The following is a 15,563-nucleotide window of genomic DNA, read 5'->3' as shown; positions in this document are numbered from 1 at the left end:
AAACCAGAGAGGCGGTGCCAAAAGAGATGGGCCAGGGGGTGAATAGAGTGCCAGGTATCCATTATCGAAGAACGGGACTTAAGTTAAGGTTACCCAGCGTTACGAAACATCTCGATCCCCATTCGCCAAACAGAGCGAGCCCTATAATTAACGTCATATCCTTTACTAACCCGTGAAGATGCCTAAATCACAACAGTTGAGAGCAGACTCCGCGACCGGTCTTGCTTGGACGACGACGCACTAAACATCCGAGAACTCCCCCACCTTGGACAAACCACATGCCCTTTCTGGACCTGATGCTGCCAGTAAGTGAGCCAGCTACCCCATTGAAGCTCCGGTCCAAGCCCGGTGTCATCCGCGTCCTCATCATAAGAACAACTGAACCGACGAACGCTACCTATCACACCGAATAACTCCTCACAAACAGGACACTTGACTGCCGTATCCTTTCCGTCTTCCGGCTTATCTGGTGTATCCACGCTCCAACTCTGCTGGAACCCAAAAAAGTGCTGGTGCATGGTGGAGAGCTTCAACATCTTGTAGATCGGCTCCAGTTGATCTTCATTCTCATCCGAGAGACCTAGAGTAATTAGGAGCGCACTCCTAGCGCGGGAAATCATCAGGCCCCATATATCTTCCTCGGGCCTCATGTGTGTGCGAAAGTATTGTATCATCATTATCGTATCGGTGCAGTCCTGTAGAAGATATTCGAAGATTGATGGCCGTGAGTAAGCGCATGGAGCATCTTCCGGGTCTCCGCCGGAGCGGCGGTACAATAGTGTCTGGTAAGCTTCCGCCTCACCAAGTCAGGGAGAAGCAATGTCCCGTTTGAAACTGATGAAAGGTACCGCTCTCGCTAGTGATATTTATGATGGCGCGTTTGATGTGACGGATAATGAGCTGCTTGGCATCAAAGAATTGGCACCAGCAGACCTGAAGAAGCGTGTCGCCGAGAAGCTCGCCTACAGTAAAGTGGTACTGTATGGTCTGCGACGGATTCTTCCAGCAGAATCTAGAAATTTCAGCTTGCGATTATAACCCCTGCCTGATAGTATGGACAGTTTGTTAACATCGGCCTAACACATTACGACGAGATCTACATGAGTGAGCCAGATCGCATGTTGCAAAACTTGATTGGCCCACCGTTACTCCGTGCTCCAGTTTGAATGGCCTGGACTATTCTATCCTGTTCGGGATATCATATCTCCAAGACTGTTTGATTAGCAGACGTTCATAAACTGGGATTTTACCTTTTTTTCCATTGAGGAATCCCGAGTAGTGGAATAATTTGTGCTCATTTTTTTAAATATTTGGCTTTGGTGCGTCATTCCTTTCCGTGACTAGCTCGCCCTTCGTCGTCTGACTCTCTTCTTAGCCCAACCTTTTTAAGATGCATTGCTGTAGACTTTTACGCTGAGCGTCACTGATTAGCGATCTTGCAGAATCCTTGCCGGGCTTGGCTTCGGCGGGTCTATGAGGCTCAATAGCTTTAGGTGCACTGGTCGCAAGTTTACCCTATTGTGCTCCTCTCTCTTCTCTTTGCTAGCTCTCTTCTTACTAGAGCCTACTTATAATTTCCAAGCAATCCTCTACATACCCGCTTGTAAGCGTCACAATATAAGTATGGAGATGCTCGTACTTTTCATGCCTGTCCACAGTCTGATTGAATGCGAGATTGAATTTTGAAATCGCGGTAGCGGTCCCAGTTACAGCGCTGGCGACCGGCGCCCCCAGTCTAAGCGAAGTAGATCTATCGGCGTGGTCGGTGAAATGCCAGACAAAGTTGGCGGTAGTAGTGTGGTATACTTGAATGCGGATGGGGAGGGGGAAGGAGGTCGTTGGCGTTGAGGGGTTTCCAGGTGGTGGCCAGGTGCACCCAAGACCGCTGCCAAGGCGGTGGAGAGGCATTTTGATGTCCTCTGATGTTGGCTAACTGATCACGAAATCGAATGGCCGTTGCCAAAGTGAGAAGTTTACACAATTGCAGCTCTACCGGGCGCTGGTTTGCGTTTGGTGGAAATCTCACGACTCAGCCAGAGGTCGTCCAGGCAAACCCACCACAACGAATCAAATCGATAGCACTTTGCCCGGCCACCCCCGCTTGATGCTCTGACACCCGAATCTACTGCAAAATTAGCTTGGGATAGCTTTTGCATTAGTGCGGTTCATTTTTTCGGGTGGTGTCCAATGATCTACTCCTAATGTCGATATCCCCTCATTCCGACAGCTGACACGTAGACAGCTAAAGTCTGGAGCATGCAGGCATTGGACTTTCTGTCATGAGAGTGGAAGTGGAGCTTGTCCTGTTGCCCTAAACAAAGAAGCCTTATCACGGTATCAGTGCGCCCAGCAGTAGTCTATATCTGATAATCCTTTTGACAATACCTAAAACAACCTACCTGGTAAGGTCCACAGAGGAGGATCAGGGGTCGTGGGTCGTGGGTCGAGCCCGGGCCCTCGGGTAGATTAGGTTCGAGTAAGCGGGGTCGGCTGTCTAGAAATTATCATTCGGTCGAGAACAGATCACCAGCAGCAGCACTTCAGACGGGCAACTTCTGGTCTCTAATTGTCTATTCAAGACCTAACTCTATTCGAGACCTATATGCAGGGCTCACAAACCATCTGCCACAAACCGACATACAAGCTCGAATAGGAGCAAATGCCGAGGCTTGAAACCATGTTGATGGGCCCGACGGCTGCGCCGCTGCTGTCTTCAAAACAGCTGATTATGATGCGATGGTGACGCCCGGACAAATTTTCCCGGGTGCTAAGATAACGACGTTGCACTGCACCTGCCAGGTCACAACTCATGTAAAAGACTGTAGAGTTGGGAGTAGTCCATGTACCACCTACTTAAGGTCCTACTCGAGGCTCTCAACTCATAATGGCACCATCTATACTTGGCCATGACCATTTCAGCCATATTGTCCACATTATAGCCTGTAATGCCTGAGCAGGGTTCTTGGCAATTCTACGATCTCCGTGGCCAGGAAAGATACTCATCGGAAGACTCGGAGAAAGTCACGCGCAGGGATAGAGTACCTTGCGCGCCCAGCAACCACGATACTCCCCATCAATTACTGGCTGCCTCGTCCCGGCAGTTTGGGTCGCGGCGGTCGGACCTGCTTGCCAGCGCACACCAACTACATAGAGGCATTCGCATACGCCTCGCATTCGCAGCCTTGCTTGCAGGGGTAGGTACTGACGTGTCATTGGATTCCGGACGGGTTTGATGTGCTCTCGCAATCAATCAATCTAGTCTGTACAGCGCTCTCAAGTAGGCTATAAAGCAGACATCAAGGTGCTCTGCTAACCCAAATATACATTCAGCTTTACAGACTCACACCATTTTAAAACGAAAATGGCTAAAAAAAAGATTAACAAAAAGACGACTAACCGCCAGAAATCAAAGCCGGAGCTGGTGCCAGGACCTGGACCGGAGCCTGAGCGTGAGCTGATGCTGGAGCCGGAGCTGGTGCCGGAGCTGGAGCTGGCGCCTGAGCCAGAACTGGAGCCAGAGCCAGAGCCAGAGCCAGAGCTGGAGCCAGAGCCAGAGCCAGAGCCAGAGCCAGAGCCAGAGCTGGAGCTGGAGCTGGAGCCAGAGCTGGAGCTGGAGCCAGAGCAAGAGCTGGAGACGGCTCCACTTACCGAAGACGAAGAACTGGCCGAGGACGAAAAACTGGCCGAGGACGAAGAACTGGCCGAGGACGAAGAACTGGCCGAGGACGAAGAACTGGCCGAGGACCTCACCATTCCCGATCTGACGGAATACACTCAACGAGACGAAAGGTAAGCCCGATTGATAATATTCAAGCTTGTACCTAACACGCCTATAGGTGATTTCTCAATGTCTCTACTCTTTTCCATTTCCTTTGTGCGTTTCTTCCAATTTAGGATGGTTCTAATGTCAGCAGTCCCTACCAGACCGCCCCAATCACTCTCAAGGTAGAGGACGAGTATTATACCGTTCTACACTACTACCTGCGGCCGTACGCTCGACTCGAGTGTGATTCGTCAGCATCTCACCGAGGACCCAGCACATTTAAAAAGGGGTCAGGCTCGCTGCAGGATGGAAAGCTATACCATCTGGAGCTAGCCATCGAGTCTCGAGCCGCCCATACCTTCATTCATTACCTTAGCACTGGTCAATACGAGACGCTGTACAACGGACGCCCACTCACGGTTGCTGACGTTTCCGAGGCCGTGCGCGCCCGCGACCTTGAAGAGCTCACGCGCGCGGCCCACACCTACGCCGCAGCGGTGTACTACGAAGTCCCCGGGCTACAGGAGCTGGCCAAGGGCTTCTTGAAGCAATTTGCAGCGCGACTGCCAACTGAGGACACTTTGAAAGTGATAAGGGAAGTATATGACGGTCTGCGCGGCGAGGAGCTGGCCCGCACTTGGCTGGAGGACTTTGTTCGGAAACGCTTAGCAATTGCTTTCTGGACTAGCCCGGTGTCTCTGAGACAGATTATACGGGCATATGGCATTGGTAAGGAGGAGAGCTTCGATGGGTTTATCGTCGATCAGGCCTTGGGCCAGCTCGAGGGGGAGAGAAAGAGGCTTCATCAAACTCTTGGTGAAGTCACAATCAAGTATATGAAGGCGAAACAGATGCTAGGTCGCGCAAAAGAAAGGGAAGGCGAATGTGATTCCAGACCTGTACCGAAGCCGCTTTCTGGTCTCAGGGAGCTGAAGCAAGCAACGGAGCCAGAGCTGCTCTCCGAGTCCGCCCCTGTTCCCGAGGCTGAATCTGTGCCTGAAGCTGAGCTTGAGGTCGAGCCTGCGCCGTCAGCAGTTGCGGTTGAGGATGGACATGCTCCAGAGCCAGAGCCAGAGCCAGAGCCAGAGCCAGAGCCAGAGCCAGAGCCAGAGCCAGAGCCAGAGTCAGAGCCTCTATCCGAGGTCAAGCCTGAGACTCCACGATATTCAGAAATTAAGCCTGAACCGGAGTTCCACTTAGGGGAGGATCGATCAGCATTGCAACCTGTACAGGAACCAGAACCATACTCTTGGAAATATTTGACCTCCTCTGATAGGAGAATAAAGAAGCAAGAGAATGAGGGGAGGCAGTACTGGTAGGAGCCAGTTGGAGAAAAGCTGCAGCCTTAGATGAGCCAATTTCAGAATTGGCTGCTGATGGTCAAGTTGGCTAGATTTGTTGAAGAGGCGACCTGGTCTTTTCGTTATATTGGTGCATTTCTTGAGTTTTCTTATCTTGCCAGCAGTCGTTTTCGAGCTGCGCAGTGTCTTGATTCTCGAGTGAGGAGCTGCTGTCATTACCATTCCACTCATCAGTCCTCAGGGCGTGGTCACTTCTTCTTGCTGGTTATGTTTCTTCAAACTTGGTAGTATTAGTGGCACATATTGAGAGACAGGTCATCTTGGTAATTGCTCTACTCAACCTTCTCGACCAAGTATATCAAGTATGTACTCCCAGTGCTTATCGTACTTTTTCATTTTTAGATTCTAGAACCGTAACTGCCGAACCCGAGTCCCAAAATGGGTGTAGTTTGCGAGCCAAGTTCGGGCTTTGTGGGTATCTCCGCGCCCAAGAGGGGCGCTTCGTGCGGGACTACCTGTCCTAGGAGTAATCGCCGAGCCGCGTCCCAGCCGTGCGGAGTTGGTTCCTGCAGACAGTAACGCGGGCCGGCCGATCCCGCCAAGTCTCCGAATCGTCCGAGCTTATCTTCTGGTCGCTTGCATGATTGCATCACTACATTCACTACGCGTCGCTGGCGCGGAATGAGAAGCGGAGAAGCAGAGAAGCGGGCAGTCAAGAGTGCTCAGGACAAGGCACTTCTCAGCACCTCCTTGGTCTCTTATGTCTTGAAAATCAGCAGATCTTTCTGGTTACTCAAGTTGTTAAGATTGGGCCGTGAGACAGTCTAAATGCCTCACATCATTCGACTCGGAAGGGTAATTCGTGAAGAAACCAAACTATAACACCCTGGGACTATAGTCCAATAGAGCAAGGATATGACGACAGTCCGTCCAGCAAATGCAACCCGTCAATCTGCTGCGCGCCCCGCTGAGGCATATCTGATGCGTCTCGCAAGGCACCATGGTTTCTAGAAGTGCGCTACTTACAACTTGCGGCAAGGATCGTCATGCAGACTACGCATGAAGCACTATTCTCAATCACGTCCCCACGTGTGCTTGTTCCAGTCTGTCACACCACCCTCGGTAGTCGCGGAGATCTAACGGCTCGCCGTCGCAGCCGTGCCTGGCAGGGACGCAGGTTATAAAGCCTCGCATATCTCCCTTCGCCACCCCCAACTCTCTATCAACCATCATCCACTCCATTCCCCTCCTGCCTTACAAGTCCAAGAAACTAAGGCATGCCTTCCCTCGCCACCAAGGGCCTGGCCTCCTTGGCCCTAGGTGCCTCCCTCGTTCACGCCCAGTTGTGGGATGAAGTCATCCAAACCAGCTACGGTCCCGTGCAGGGCTTCCAGTATTTCAATCAGTCGACCCTGGAGAAGTACTTCGGTGTCTCGGAGTCGAACGTGACCGCCTTCTTGGGCGTCCCCTTCGCCGCGGACACGGGCTACGAGAACCGCTGGAAGGCGCCGCAGCCACGCACGCCGTGGAACGAGACGCTCCAGGCCACGGCCTTCGGCCCCGCCTGCCCCAGCGAATACGCCACGGACATCAGCGAGGACTGCCTCAGCCTGAACCTGTGGACCAATGCGGGGAGCGCCAGCGACAAATTGCCAGTCATGGTCTGGAACCAAGGCAGCGACGAGACCTCGGATGATGCCTGGTGGTACGGCGGCGGTATGGCGCTCAAGGACGTGATCCTGATCACCTTCAACCGACGTGACGACGCCTTCGGCTACCTGGCGCACCCGGAGCTCAACGAGGAAGGCCTCAAGCTCACTGGCCACAACACCTCCGGCAACTACGGTGTTCTTGACCAGCTCGAAGTGCTTAAATGGGTGCGCAACAACATCGCCCAATTCGGCGGCGACCCGGACCGCGTTGTTGTCGCAGGCCAATCCTTCGGCTCGTCGCAGGTCTACCATGCCGTCAACAGTCCGCTGTTCAGCGGCTACTTCCACGGAGGCATCTCTGAATCCGGCATCCGGTACCCCTACGACCCGCTCCTCGCAGGACTGGCCACCTCCTACGTGAACATGTCCACCGCCCTCTTCCACGGCGTCAACTACACGACCTTCCACAACGCAAGCAGCATCGCCGAATTGCGCACGCTGAGCATGGAGGACCTGCTGGTGGGTTCCCAGGACCGCGTCAACAGCACCTGGATCGACCCGATCACCGCCCTCTCCGCTGGTTATCCCTTGATCTTCAAGCCCGTCCTCGACGGCTACGTCCTGCCCTCCACCTACCTGGAAACCCTAATCAATGGGCCCGCCAACGACGTCCCCGTGATCACCGGCAACACGAAGGACGAGTCCGGCGCCTCGACCACAACCTCCTACACCGTCAAGCAGTACGAAGCCTACACCAAAGCCAAGTACGGCGACCTGTACGACGAGTACATCCGCCTGTACCCCGATAACGGCACCGCCGCGACCGCCGACCGCTCGTGGAACGCCGCCGCCCGCGACGCCTCGCTCATCGGCTCCTGGGCCTACGCGACGGACTGGTACAAGGCCGCGACCTCGGACTTCTACACCTACTACTGGACCCACGCCCCGCCCGGCCAGAGCCAGGGCGCCTTCCACCAGTCCGAGATCATGTACGCGTTGAACGCGCTGTACGCGAACGTCGATACCTACCCCTTCACCGACGAGGACTGGGAGATCCAGGAGCACATGTCGGCGTACTGGGCCAACTTCGCGAAGACGCTGAACCCCAACGAAGGCGGCTCGTACACGGGCAACGGCACGCTGCCGGTGTGGCGGCCGAACAACAAGAATGGCACGCAGGTGGTCATGGAGTTGGGCAATGCGTTTGAGAATGTGGCCATCGCGGAGAAGGCGCAGGTTAAGTTTATGATGAAGTGGTTCCATGAGCAGACTCCTTACTAGGGATGATTCTGCTCTCTGAGGCAAATGAGAAGGGGGGGGGGGGGAGGTAAAGAGATTGCGCAGACGGTGTGGCTTAGTGTTCTGGCAAAAGATTGCGAGATGCTGGAGCATGGCCTGTTAGGCTAAGAAGCCCCCTCAACATCTTTCAAGCTGGGTACGATATTGAAGATTGGGATTTGGTGTATGTAGTCATTCCTTTTGCATGTACTTTAGTCCTTGTTCTAGCCTCATACTTATTCCTTGTGTTTCGGTGCGGGTGGTAACGTACTGTACTTAGTCGGGTAAGCAGCTCGGGTATAAGTACAACAAATAGATCCAATATATCTAATCAAAACCAATCAGCCTGAATCGATATTCGACTCAAGGGCTCTACACTACCAAGAGTATAAGATGGCTACCCGCCAAGGAAGAACATCCTCAAGTCCGCAACAAACTAGCCACTTCCCTCGTCATCAGGACGCTCACGCTCGTATCAATATATGCACCTTCTCGAGCTGTGATGAATGTGGGAACGTTCTGGATCCTTTGCTTGACCATCTCCTGACAACCTCTGACATGGGTAATCTGCACAGCGCACAACGTGCCCACCACTGATTTGTTCTCTTCGCGTCCTGCCGTTAAGCATTCCCCGAGAATATGCAGGCTATGCATTAGCCTGCATTGTACCAGTCCAGTCCTCTTCACATCCGAGTCTTGGCGCACATCCTCCGTGCTTGGCTTTGTTAGGCACCTTGCCCTGGCAAATTAAGATCCCCTTGACAGCTTCCGTGTCTCTTGGCATCGGCCAGTCCGAGTCCTCGAGTTTCTTGGCTCCATTAGAGTACTAAGTAGAGGTGGTTTGATCCCAGACGCAGCTCCCCCGGATAGACAACAAGAATTGGCGCTGATAATTGGGTAGTTTCAGGAATGAGGCTCTTCAAATACGAAGCACCACTTCATCTCACAGCGTTGCATGCCTCGACTCAGTGAATGATCCAGTCGTAGTCGATATGCACAGAGTCCAACACGAAGCAAGCATGTTCGAGAAAAGCCTTCGTCTTTGGGCATCCAACAGCCAACTTGGAGTGAAGTACAAGCACGCCGTATCCAGTCCAATTACACCTGAGCAAAGGTATATAAGGTCGTGCCGACTCGCTCCTTCAATCCCCATCAAACCAAACCGTCCCAAGCAACCGCAAAACAAGCCATTAACCCCTTTCACAAATTCCACCAACAATCCAAATGCATCTTCTCACCACCACCATCCTCCTCCCTCTTCTCTTCCAATCCGCCACAAGCCTCCCCTGCCACGAGCAGCAAGCCGACCAAACCATTCTCGAAGCCCCCATCCCCACCACCACCCGCGTCACCACCGCCGAACACGTCTTCTTCAACACCAACACCAACTCCGGCCTCTACCTCTGCGAGAACGCGCTCTTCCGGGGCTACTGCGTCCACTATACCCCCCCCTTTGGACAGTGCAGTACGCATTGCCCCCAAATTACCTACCATACCTACCCACCTACCCCTTAAGACCCTACCAACCCAGCTTTAAGCCTTTGACTAACACAAGACCAAAAAGCAACCATCACCGATCAATTCCCGCCGGGCGATCGCGGTGTCTCGGCCGCGGGATCGGATCGAGGGAGTTGGTGTACGCTGTATTCGTGAGTTTGACCGCTGCCCCCCTACTTGCTTGCTATGAACAATCTCGAGGATGGGTTATTGATTTGTATGCACCAGGGAGTCGGGCTGTCATGGCCAGGAACTGCAGATCCATTTCCCGGGTTATGAGAATCTGGCGTATTTGGGGTGGAATGATCGGGCGAAGAGCTTTAATTGTGCAGCGGAGTGAGAGCGGACTTTTAGCATGAGGGGGTGGAGTTTGCTGAAAGATAAGTTATTTTGTTATGTGGAGGGGTATATGGGAAACGCATAGTACCGGGGATACGCAGAATGAGATGTCTCACTTTTATTGTTGGGAGCTTTTTGTTCTGTATCTAGTAGAAAGTCGGGTGAGGGCCGGATAATGATCAGGGGCTTTTTAAGCAAGCCTTTCATGCTGGAATTAAGGTATACTTCATAGGAACATCCTGGAAGAGCTTACGCTACACAGCTCAACCGACATGTGCATGCATAATAGATGAGAATAGGATTCTGTTGCCTCCTTACCGTCAGTGTGCTTTTACCACCTACCTAGAGATAGACTTGACTGGACTATCTTTTTTGGTGGAAATATCAAGATTTATAATTCGATTAGTTCTATTCTTTTCCTTTTTTTTTTTTTCTTTTTCTTTAAGAAACTACCTTCTTAATCGCGTGGAATAAAATTCTTATTACTGCATATCTTACATATACTACTACGATGTTAATTAGACTTAGTATTCGTTATGGAGATATTCGTATCTGAATATACTTAGTATCATTAATGTAGTAGTAGTTACCAAGGTGGCCGGCTCACACATAGCCAGTTTACTTATGGATTATGTTACATCACTGTGAGGCCTATAACTAATACTATGTCACCACTTATCGGATTGGCACTGCCATGTTGTGCGATCATGGCTTCTCTTAAGAGAACTCGTTTTTTCGCATCTTGTCCAGTCGTCATTACAGTGCTGTTGTCTTCAGTTCGCCTCAAGAGAAATCTTCCTCAAGATCTTCAGACTGCTGCTGGCCGGAGTCATCTTCCGCCACAACAGTCTCCGGTTGCTGCTGCCCAAGATACTGACTGACCGCCGGACTGGCCATGAGCTCGTCTCTCTGCAACACTCAAATTAGCAACGTAATCGCAAGACAAGCAACCCGAAGAAAGTGCAACATACCCGCGTGACCAAGCCTTCAATCCCCCGACCCAACAAATTCATCTCTAACACTCGCAAACGCTTGATCATATCGTAAACATCCGGCCTAAACATCGCCCGCACGTCCTCATTCTCGTCAATCTCAGAGACCATCAAGCCCGTCTCCCGGAGCACCCAAGCCTGCGTCTCCAGCCTCTCGAGGATAAGCACCACCGCACGAAGCTGAATGATATCCCATTGCGGATCCGCACGGAGCAGCTCGCTGAGATGACTCGAGTCGCGCAACTCCGCCCCCTTCCACAGCGCCTTCAACTCGCGTCCGCCATCAGTAGTCTGGAGGACCGTGAAATCCAACCCATCCTCCTCATTCACGCACGCCCACCAGATAATGGAGCTTTCCCAGGCCGTGGTGGGCGCTGATTCGGAATCTGCAGCCGACGTATACACCCGGACGCCCGGTGGCTCCTTGCAGAACGCTTTCTTAACAACCTTCAGCGGATCATCGTCCGGGATGTCCAAATCCAGGAATATCTGCTTCGCATCGATGGTATCTCGATCCAGAAAACCGTACGAAAAGATCATTTCCGAAGCGGGCTTCTCGCCGCCGTACCTTTTCATGCCCAGAGTAAGCCCCCAATCTTCACCCAAGCCCCCAAAACCCATAATCCCAAACGGGAATAGAACTCACGAGATAGTCACCTCCTCCCCCGCATGCACCCTCTTCCCATACCGCAACTGCAGCACCACATTCCCCTCCGCATCCTCATCATACAGCGCCTTGACCGTGTCGTCGGAGCTATGATTCGCCATGTCAATGCAGGGGACCATCGCATGCCCGCTGGTCGGCAGGTCTACCATCCGCGAGCGATACAGCGCGTCGACGTATTTCCAGTCCTCGAGCATCAGCCGTCCCTCTTCTTCAGCATCATCACCCTCAGCATCACCAGCAGCATCACCACCCCACCAAACCTCCCGACACCAGTCAATCCCCCGCGTCGCCTCCCGCAGCCGCGCAAACTCCTTCTCCAACGCCGCCAGCTTCGCATGCACCGCCAGCCGCAGCGACGTCCCGCGCAGCAGCTCCATCTCCGCATCCGAGTAAAACGTGGGCAGCGGGATTTCCCGCGGCATGTACTTCATATACTCCGTCCAGGGGCCCGCGACACCCACCACCGGGGTTTGTGTCGTGCAATCCGGACTGGAGTGCGTGATCTGCATGAGCAGGAAGATCAGGATCGCGCCGCGCGGGGTCTGTTGCCTTTGTTAACATGCATCATGGACCGCCGAGCCCCCATCCCCGGTTTCAATATTTCTAAAACCCCAGCCCCTTAAGATAACGATGGTAGAGAGGAAAGAAAACATACCCGCCCAAACTCTCCGACCGCATCAAGCACCGCTCGCAGCCGCCCATCCGACTTGGCATACCCGTGCACCGTCTCCAACGACAGGATCAGATCCGGGGGAACCTTCAATAGCACCCCTGTGTCCACGGCGCCAAGGGCGGTCTCGCCACCGGCTCGATCCTCCGTCGCGATGATCCCTGTACCCTTGTTGCTGTTGCTGTTGCTATCCGAGGTATCATTTTCATGGTGATGCTCCGCGCCGAGAGTACCGAAGACAACGCTCTCCACCCCGATTCCATTGAGCCTCACCCACGCCGGCAGCGTCTCAATCGGTAAGTGCGCGCGCTTCATGTTGCTGATCGACCTACTCTTTGCTGGAAGCTATCTGCATAACAGCATAGCATAACCTAGCATGCATGCAGGGTATATAAGGGTGGAGGATGGAGGATGTTTTGATTTGACGTTGACCCTCCGCCCCCCCGTTCTGTACCGTTCCCGGCCGTTATCGATAAGCACCCCGTAAGCCCTATACCCTAGGGTCAGGCTCATTACGGCATGGAGACGTCATGCAGCGCCAAGGACGCGGTCATGGCCATTACCGGGGTAAAAGTCACTGGATTGACCGCGGAGTATATAACCAGCTAGGGGGGAGCATTGTCGTTGATGTCATTTATCCATACAGCTACCATCTTCACAGAATCCCGATCAATTCAACCCCAATTAATTATCTTCTTATCTTCTCTCTACCGTCGAGTTGAGGGCATTACTACGAGCCGGAAATCTACACATCATACAAACCTACGCAACCGCAAGAATGTCCATGTTCACCACGACCCGCTTCGCTTCGAGACTCCCCAGTCTGCTCGCAAGACAGCAGCAACAGATCACCAACCCGGCCACCGCCGCGCAAGCCTGTCGGAATAGCTCGTGGGTGGGCACCAACGCCGACGACCACGCCGTCAACCGGACCAAGAAGCGTGACAACACCGACGTCTCGACCGATGCCTCATCAGCCGGGCAGGAGGACCGAGAGTCAAGCTACGGGGTGCCGGACAGCTCCAAGCAGGCGGGCGCCACGGAGCGCGGGGGGCTGAAGCACGAGCGCAAGGCCAAGAAGGAGCATCCAAAGGCGCCGGAGCCGATTATCGGGATGAATGATGAGCGCGGACAGGTATGCTCGGCAATCCTTACTTGCGCGATAACAGTGGCCGCGAGTATTTCTAGCTAACCCACCTACTTCTCAGCGCGGTCACTAAATCTCGTCGATAATGTCTGGCTGATATCAGTTTGTGCAACAATCGTTTTCTGCTGTTCTAAAAACTCGTGTTCTCTTCATGAATGTAGCATCACATCGGTTTATAGTTTCATTATCATGTTCACTGTACATAGATTGTATGGCGGGGATCTATCGGCCAGGTTTGAAAGAAAGAATCTAAAGGCAAGATTAGTCTTCGCATGAATGGTAAATAACCAAGGAATCCACGTACGTCGTATTTCCCAACTTCCACAATTTCATCCTCGGAAACGCGCGTTCCGCCGATTCCTTCGATATATGAGATGGGTACATCTCCCATGACCTTGCGGGCAACGTCGCCCACTGTGCTGTTCCTACTTATTGTCAGCACATTCCCTGCTAGCTTTAGCTTGATCAATTGACTACTCACTTTCCCACGAGGACACAGTCTCGGAAGACTGCCGTCCCGGCTCCGGATGAGAAGGTGTGGATATTGCGGACAGGGAACACGGGTACAAGCCCCAGGAGTTCCGCAGCACGTGAAAGACACTGGACAACACCGGTGGATCCGAATCGGTACAGAACCATATCTTTCAAGTTCTCGACACGCCTGGAGGTTTCAAAGTTAGCTTGCCTGCTGACAAGTCCAGTCTGGTGCGTCGTACGTTTTCAGCTTCTCGTCCATTTCCTTGAGACCACCTCCATCCGGATCACCCATATCAATCAGGTCCTCTCGCATATCTACAAACTCGCTTCCTTCGATGTATTTGATATAGCCCTGCTTGGCAAGTCGGCGCAGGAAAACCTCCGAGATGGCGGAGCACAGCACGATCGACTTCGGGTCTTGCATCTTGGCGATTTTGCTGATATTCTAGTATCCCACAGGTTAGCTCAAGAACACATCCATCCGTGGAAGGGAAGCACATACCTTGTCCGCATCGGGATGGTCGATCTTATTCAAGGCAAACACGGTAGGGAACTTCTCGTCGATGAACGTCGTGACCACCTTCTCCACTGTCTCATCCGACCAGGCCTCCAGTGGTTCCTTGAGCGCCAACTTATCCAGACACCGCCCGACGATGGAGGATGTACTTCCGTAACCGGAGAACTGAGACTGCAATGTATCCACGGCCGTTGATTCTAGCTGAAGCGTTAGCAAAGCCTGCCACAAGTTCATTCACCACGCCATCAACTCACTTGTAGCAACATGTCTCCTCTTGATCGAGCCCCTGGGGTTACAAAATCAGCCTCTCCATCTGATCTATGATTCCGAACGCGACCGTACCATTTCTGCATCAAGTTGCCAAGCACCCAACGCACAATCTCAGAGTGAAGCCACTCGATATCTTGCGAAGGGTCGTAGCCTCGTGTGGCCTTGCCTGCAGATATCCGGTCAGCCCGGTCCCATCCACCCAGTAACCCCGCGAGGCTAGATTGAACCCCGGGAATGTGATTGTACCTTCTGCATCCGTCGTCCCGCTCACATCCACCACGTGAATCAGCGCATCGGCATGGCGCAGGTCGTCCAAGAATTTGTTCCCCAAGCCGCGGCCCTGGTGCGCGCCCGGAACCAGACCAGCTACATCCAAGAGCTCGATCGGCACCGAGCGGCGGCCCTCCACGCAGCCTCCGTAGTTCGGTCGGCATTTATCGGAAACGTTCAGTCTTTGACAGGCGCATTCGATTTGAAGATAGCCGATAGCGCGCTGAGGATCGATGGTGGTGAATCTGCGGGAGGCATCAGCGCTATTCGGTGGACGGTTGGTCAATCGGTGGGTGGGTAGGTGTCAAACGCACGGGAAGTTTCCTGGGCAATAGTCATGCTAGTTAGTATAGGGTGATCGCCTAAGACTCGCGGTAATATTATCCGAACATACCAACTTTGGAGGAAGCATCAGTCAAACTGTTGAGGGTGGTTGACTTTCCGCTAGACGGCTACAGGTTCCCCTCATTGGAATCAGCAGTGGATCAGACGGTGGATGGATGGGGAAGATAAAAAAGACCTTTCCCACCAAGCCGATCAATGGATCTCTTGGCATGATGATGTATAATTTCCCAGGTGGAAATCAAGTGCACGACGACTCGGAAATAAGTAAATAGTTCTTTTGTGCCTGGTTTATGATGGGTTTCGTTCGAAAAAGCATTTCTGCAGGAGCGGGGAAACATTCAATTTCTGCCGGCTGTACAAGGAAGGCGGTCTGCACTA

The 15,563-nt window shown here is 52.9% G+C and overlaps 8 protein-coding genes across 8 annotated transcripts; 5 read left to right on the top strand and 3 right to left on the bottom strand.

Annotated features, from left to right (window-relative positions):
* Positions 1–105: 105 nt before the first annotated feature.
* BO82DRAFT_200504 (uncharacterized protein) lies at positions 106–916 on the bottom strand. Its single transcript, XM_025630600.1, has one exon. It carries the CDS (start codon positions 675–677, stop codon positions 183–185), a length of 495 nt encoding a protein of 164 aa, XP_025495391.1. The 5' UTR covers positions 678–916; the 3' UTR covers positions 106–182.
* BO82DRAFT_399141 (uncharacterized protein) lies at positions 820–1,166 on the top strand (the record flags this gene model as incomplete). The annotated part of the gene is made up of 2 exons (XM_025639082.1): positions 820–975; positions 1,062–1,166. The coding sequence occupies 2 exons, from the start codon at positions 820–822 to the stop codon at positions 1,164–1,166; spliced, it is 261 nt and encodes an 86-aa protein (XP_025495390.1).
* Positions 1,167–2,945: 1,779 nt separating this feature from the next.
* Positions 2,946–5,440, top strand: BO82DRAFT_429679 (uncharacterized protein; the record flags this gene model as incomplete). The annotated part of the gene is made up of 3 exons (XM_025640560.1): positions 2,946–3,194; positions 3,413–3,789; positions 3,915–5,440. 3 exons carry the CDS (start codon positions 2,946–2,948, stop codon positions 5,080–5,082), a joined length of 1,794 nt encoding a protein of 597 aa, XP_025495389.1. The 3' UTR covers positions 5,083–5,440.
* An 870-nt stretch (positions 5,441–6,310) lies between these two features.
* BO82DRAFT_351532 (carboxylesterase/lipase family protein) lies at positions 6,311–8,018 on the top strand. The gene has a single exon (XM_025634451.1). The coding sequence runs from the start codon at positions 6,342–6,344 to the stop codon at positions 7,995–7,997; it is 1,656 nt and encodes a 551-aa protein (XP_025495388.1). The 5' UTR covers positions 6,311–6,341; the 3' UTR covers positions 7,998–8,018.
* Positions 8,019–9,162: 1,144 nt separating this feature from the next.
* BO82DRAFT_351531 (uncharacterized protein) lies at positions 9,163–9,957 on the top strand. Its single transcript, XM_025634450.1, has 3 exons — positions 9,163–9,459; positions 9,559–9,643; positions 9,720–9,957. Exons 1-3 carry the CDS (start codon positions 9,219–9,221, stop codon positions 9,829–9,831), a joined length of 438 nt encoding a protein of 145 aa, XP_025495387.1. The 5' UTR covers positions 9,163–9,218; the 3' UTR covers positions 9,832–9,957.
* Positions 9,958–10,382: 425 nt separating this feature from the next.
* BO82DRAFT_303413 (SET domain-containing protein) lies at positions 10,383–12,562 on the bottom strand. Its single transcript, XM_025632152.1, has 4 exons — positions 12,145–12,562; positions 11,469–12,031; positions 10,802–11,390; positions 10,383–10,739 (listed from the first exon to the last, which is right to left on the bottom strand). Exons 1-4 carry the CDS (start codon positions 12,472–12,474, stop codon positions 10,614–10,616), a joined length of 1,608 nt encoding a protein of 535 aa, XP_025495386.1. The 5' UTR covers positions 12,475–12,562; the 3' UTR covers positions 10,383–10,613.
* A 249-nt stretch (positions 12,563–12,811) lies between these two features.
* BO82DRAFT_351529 (uncharacterized protein) lies at positions 12,812–13,483 on the top strand. The gene is made up of 2 exons (XM_025634449.1): positions 12,812–13,294; positions 13,368–13,483. The coding sequence occupies exons 1-2, from the start codon at positions 12,938–12,940 to the stop codon at positions 13,377–13,379; spliced, it is 369 nt and encodes a 122-aa protein (XP_025495385.1). The 5' UTR covers positions 12,812–12,937; the 3' UTR covers positions 13,380–13,483.
* BO82DRAFT_351527 (Ygr210 GTPase family protein) lies at positions 13,442–15,474 on the bottom strand. Its single transcript, XM_025634448.1, has 11 exons — positions 15,361–15,474; positions 15,235–15,292; positions 15,155–15,164; positions 14,817–15,085; positions 14,643–14,736; positions 14,555–14,586; positions 14,286–14,497; positions 14,023–14,228; positions 13,788–13,967; positions 13,611–13,731; positions 13,442–13,555 (listed from the first exon to the last, which is right to left on the bottom strand). The coding sequence occupies exons 1-11, from the start codon at positions 15,394–15,396 to the stop codon at positions 13,529–13,531; spliced, it is 1,245 nt and encodes a 414-aa protein (XP_025495384.1). The 5' UTR covers positions 15,397–15,474; the 3' UTR covers positions 13,442–13,528.
* Between the last annotated feature and the right edge of the window lie 89 nt (positions 15,475–15,563).

Source organism: Aspergillus uvarum (assembly GCF_003184745.1).
Source record: "Aspergillus uvarum CBS 121591 unplaced genomic scaffold BO82scaffold_8, whole genome shotgun sequence".
In the NCBI taxonomy this organism is placed as follows: domain Eukaryota; kingdom Fungi; phylum Ascomycota; class Eurotiomycetes; order Eurotiales; family Aspergillaceae; genus Aspergillus; species Aspergillus uvarum.
This window is presented reverse-complemented; position numbering and strand designations above follow the sequence as displayed.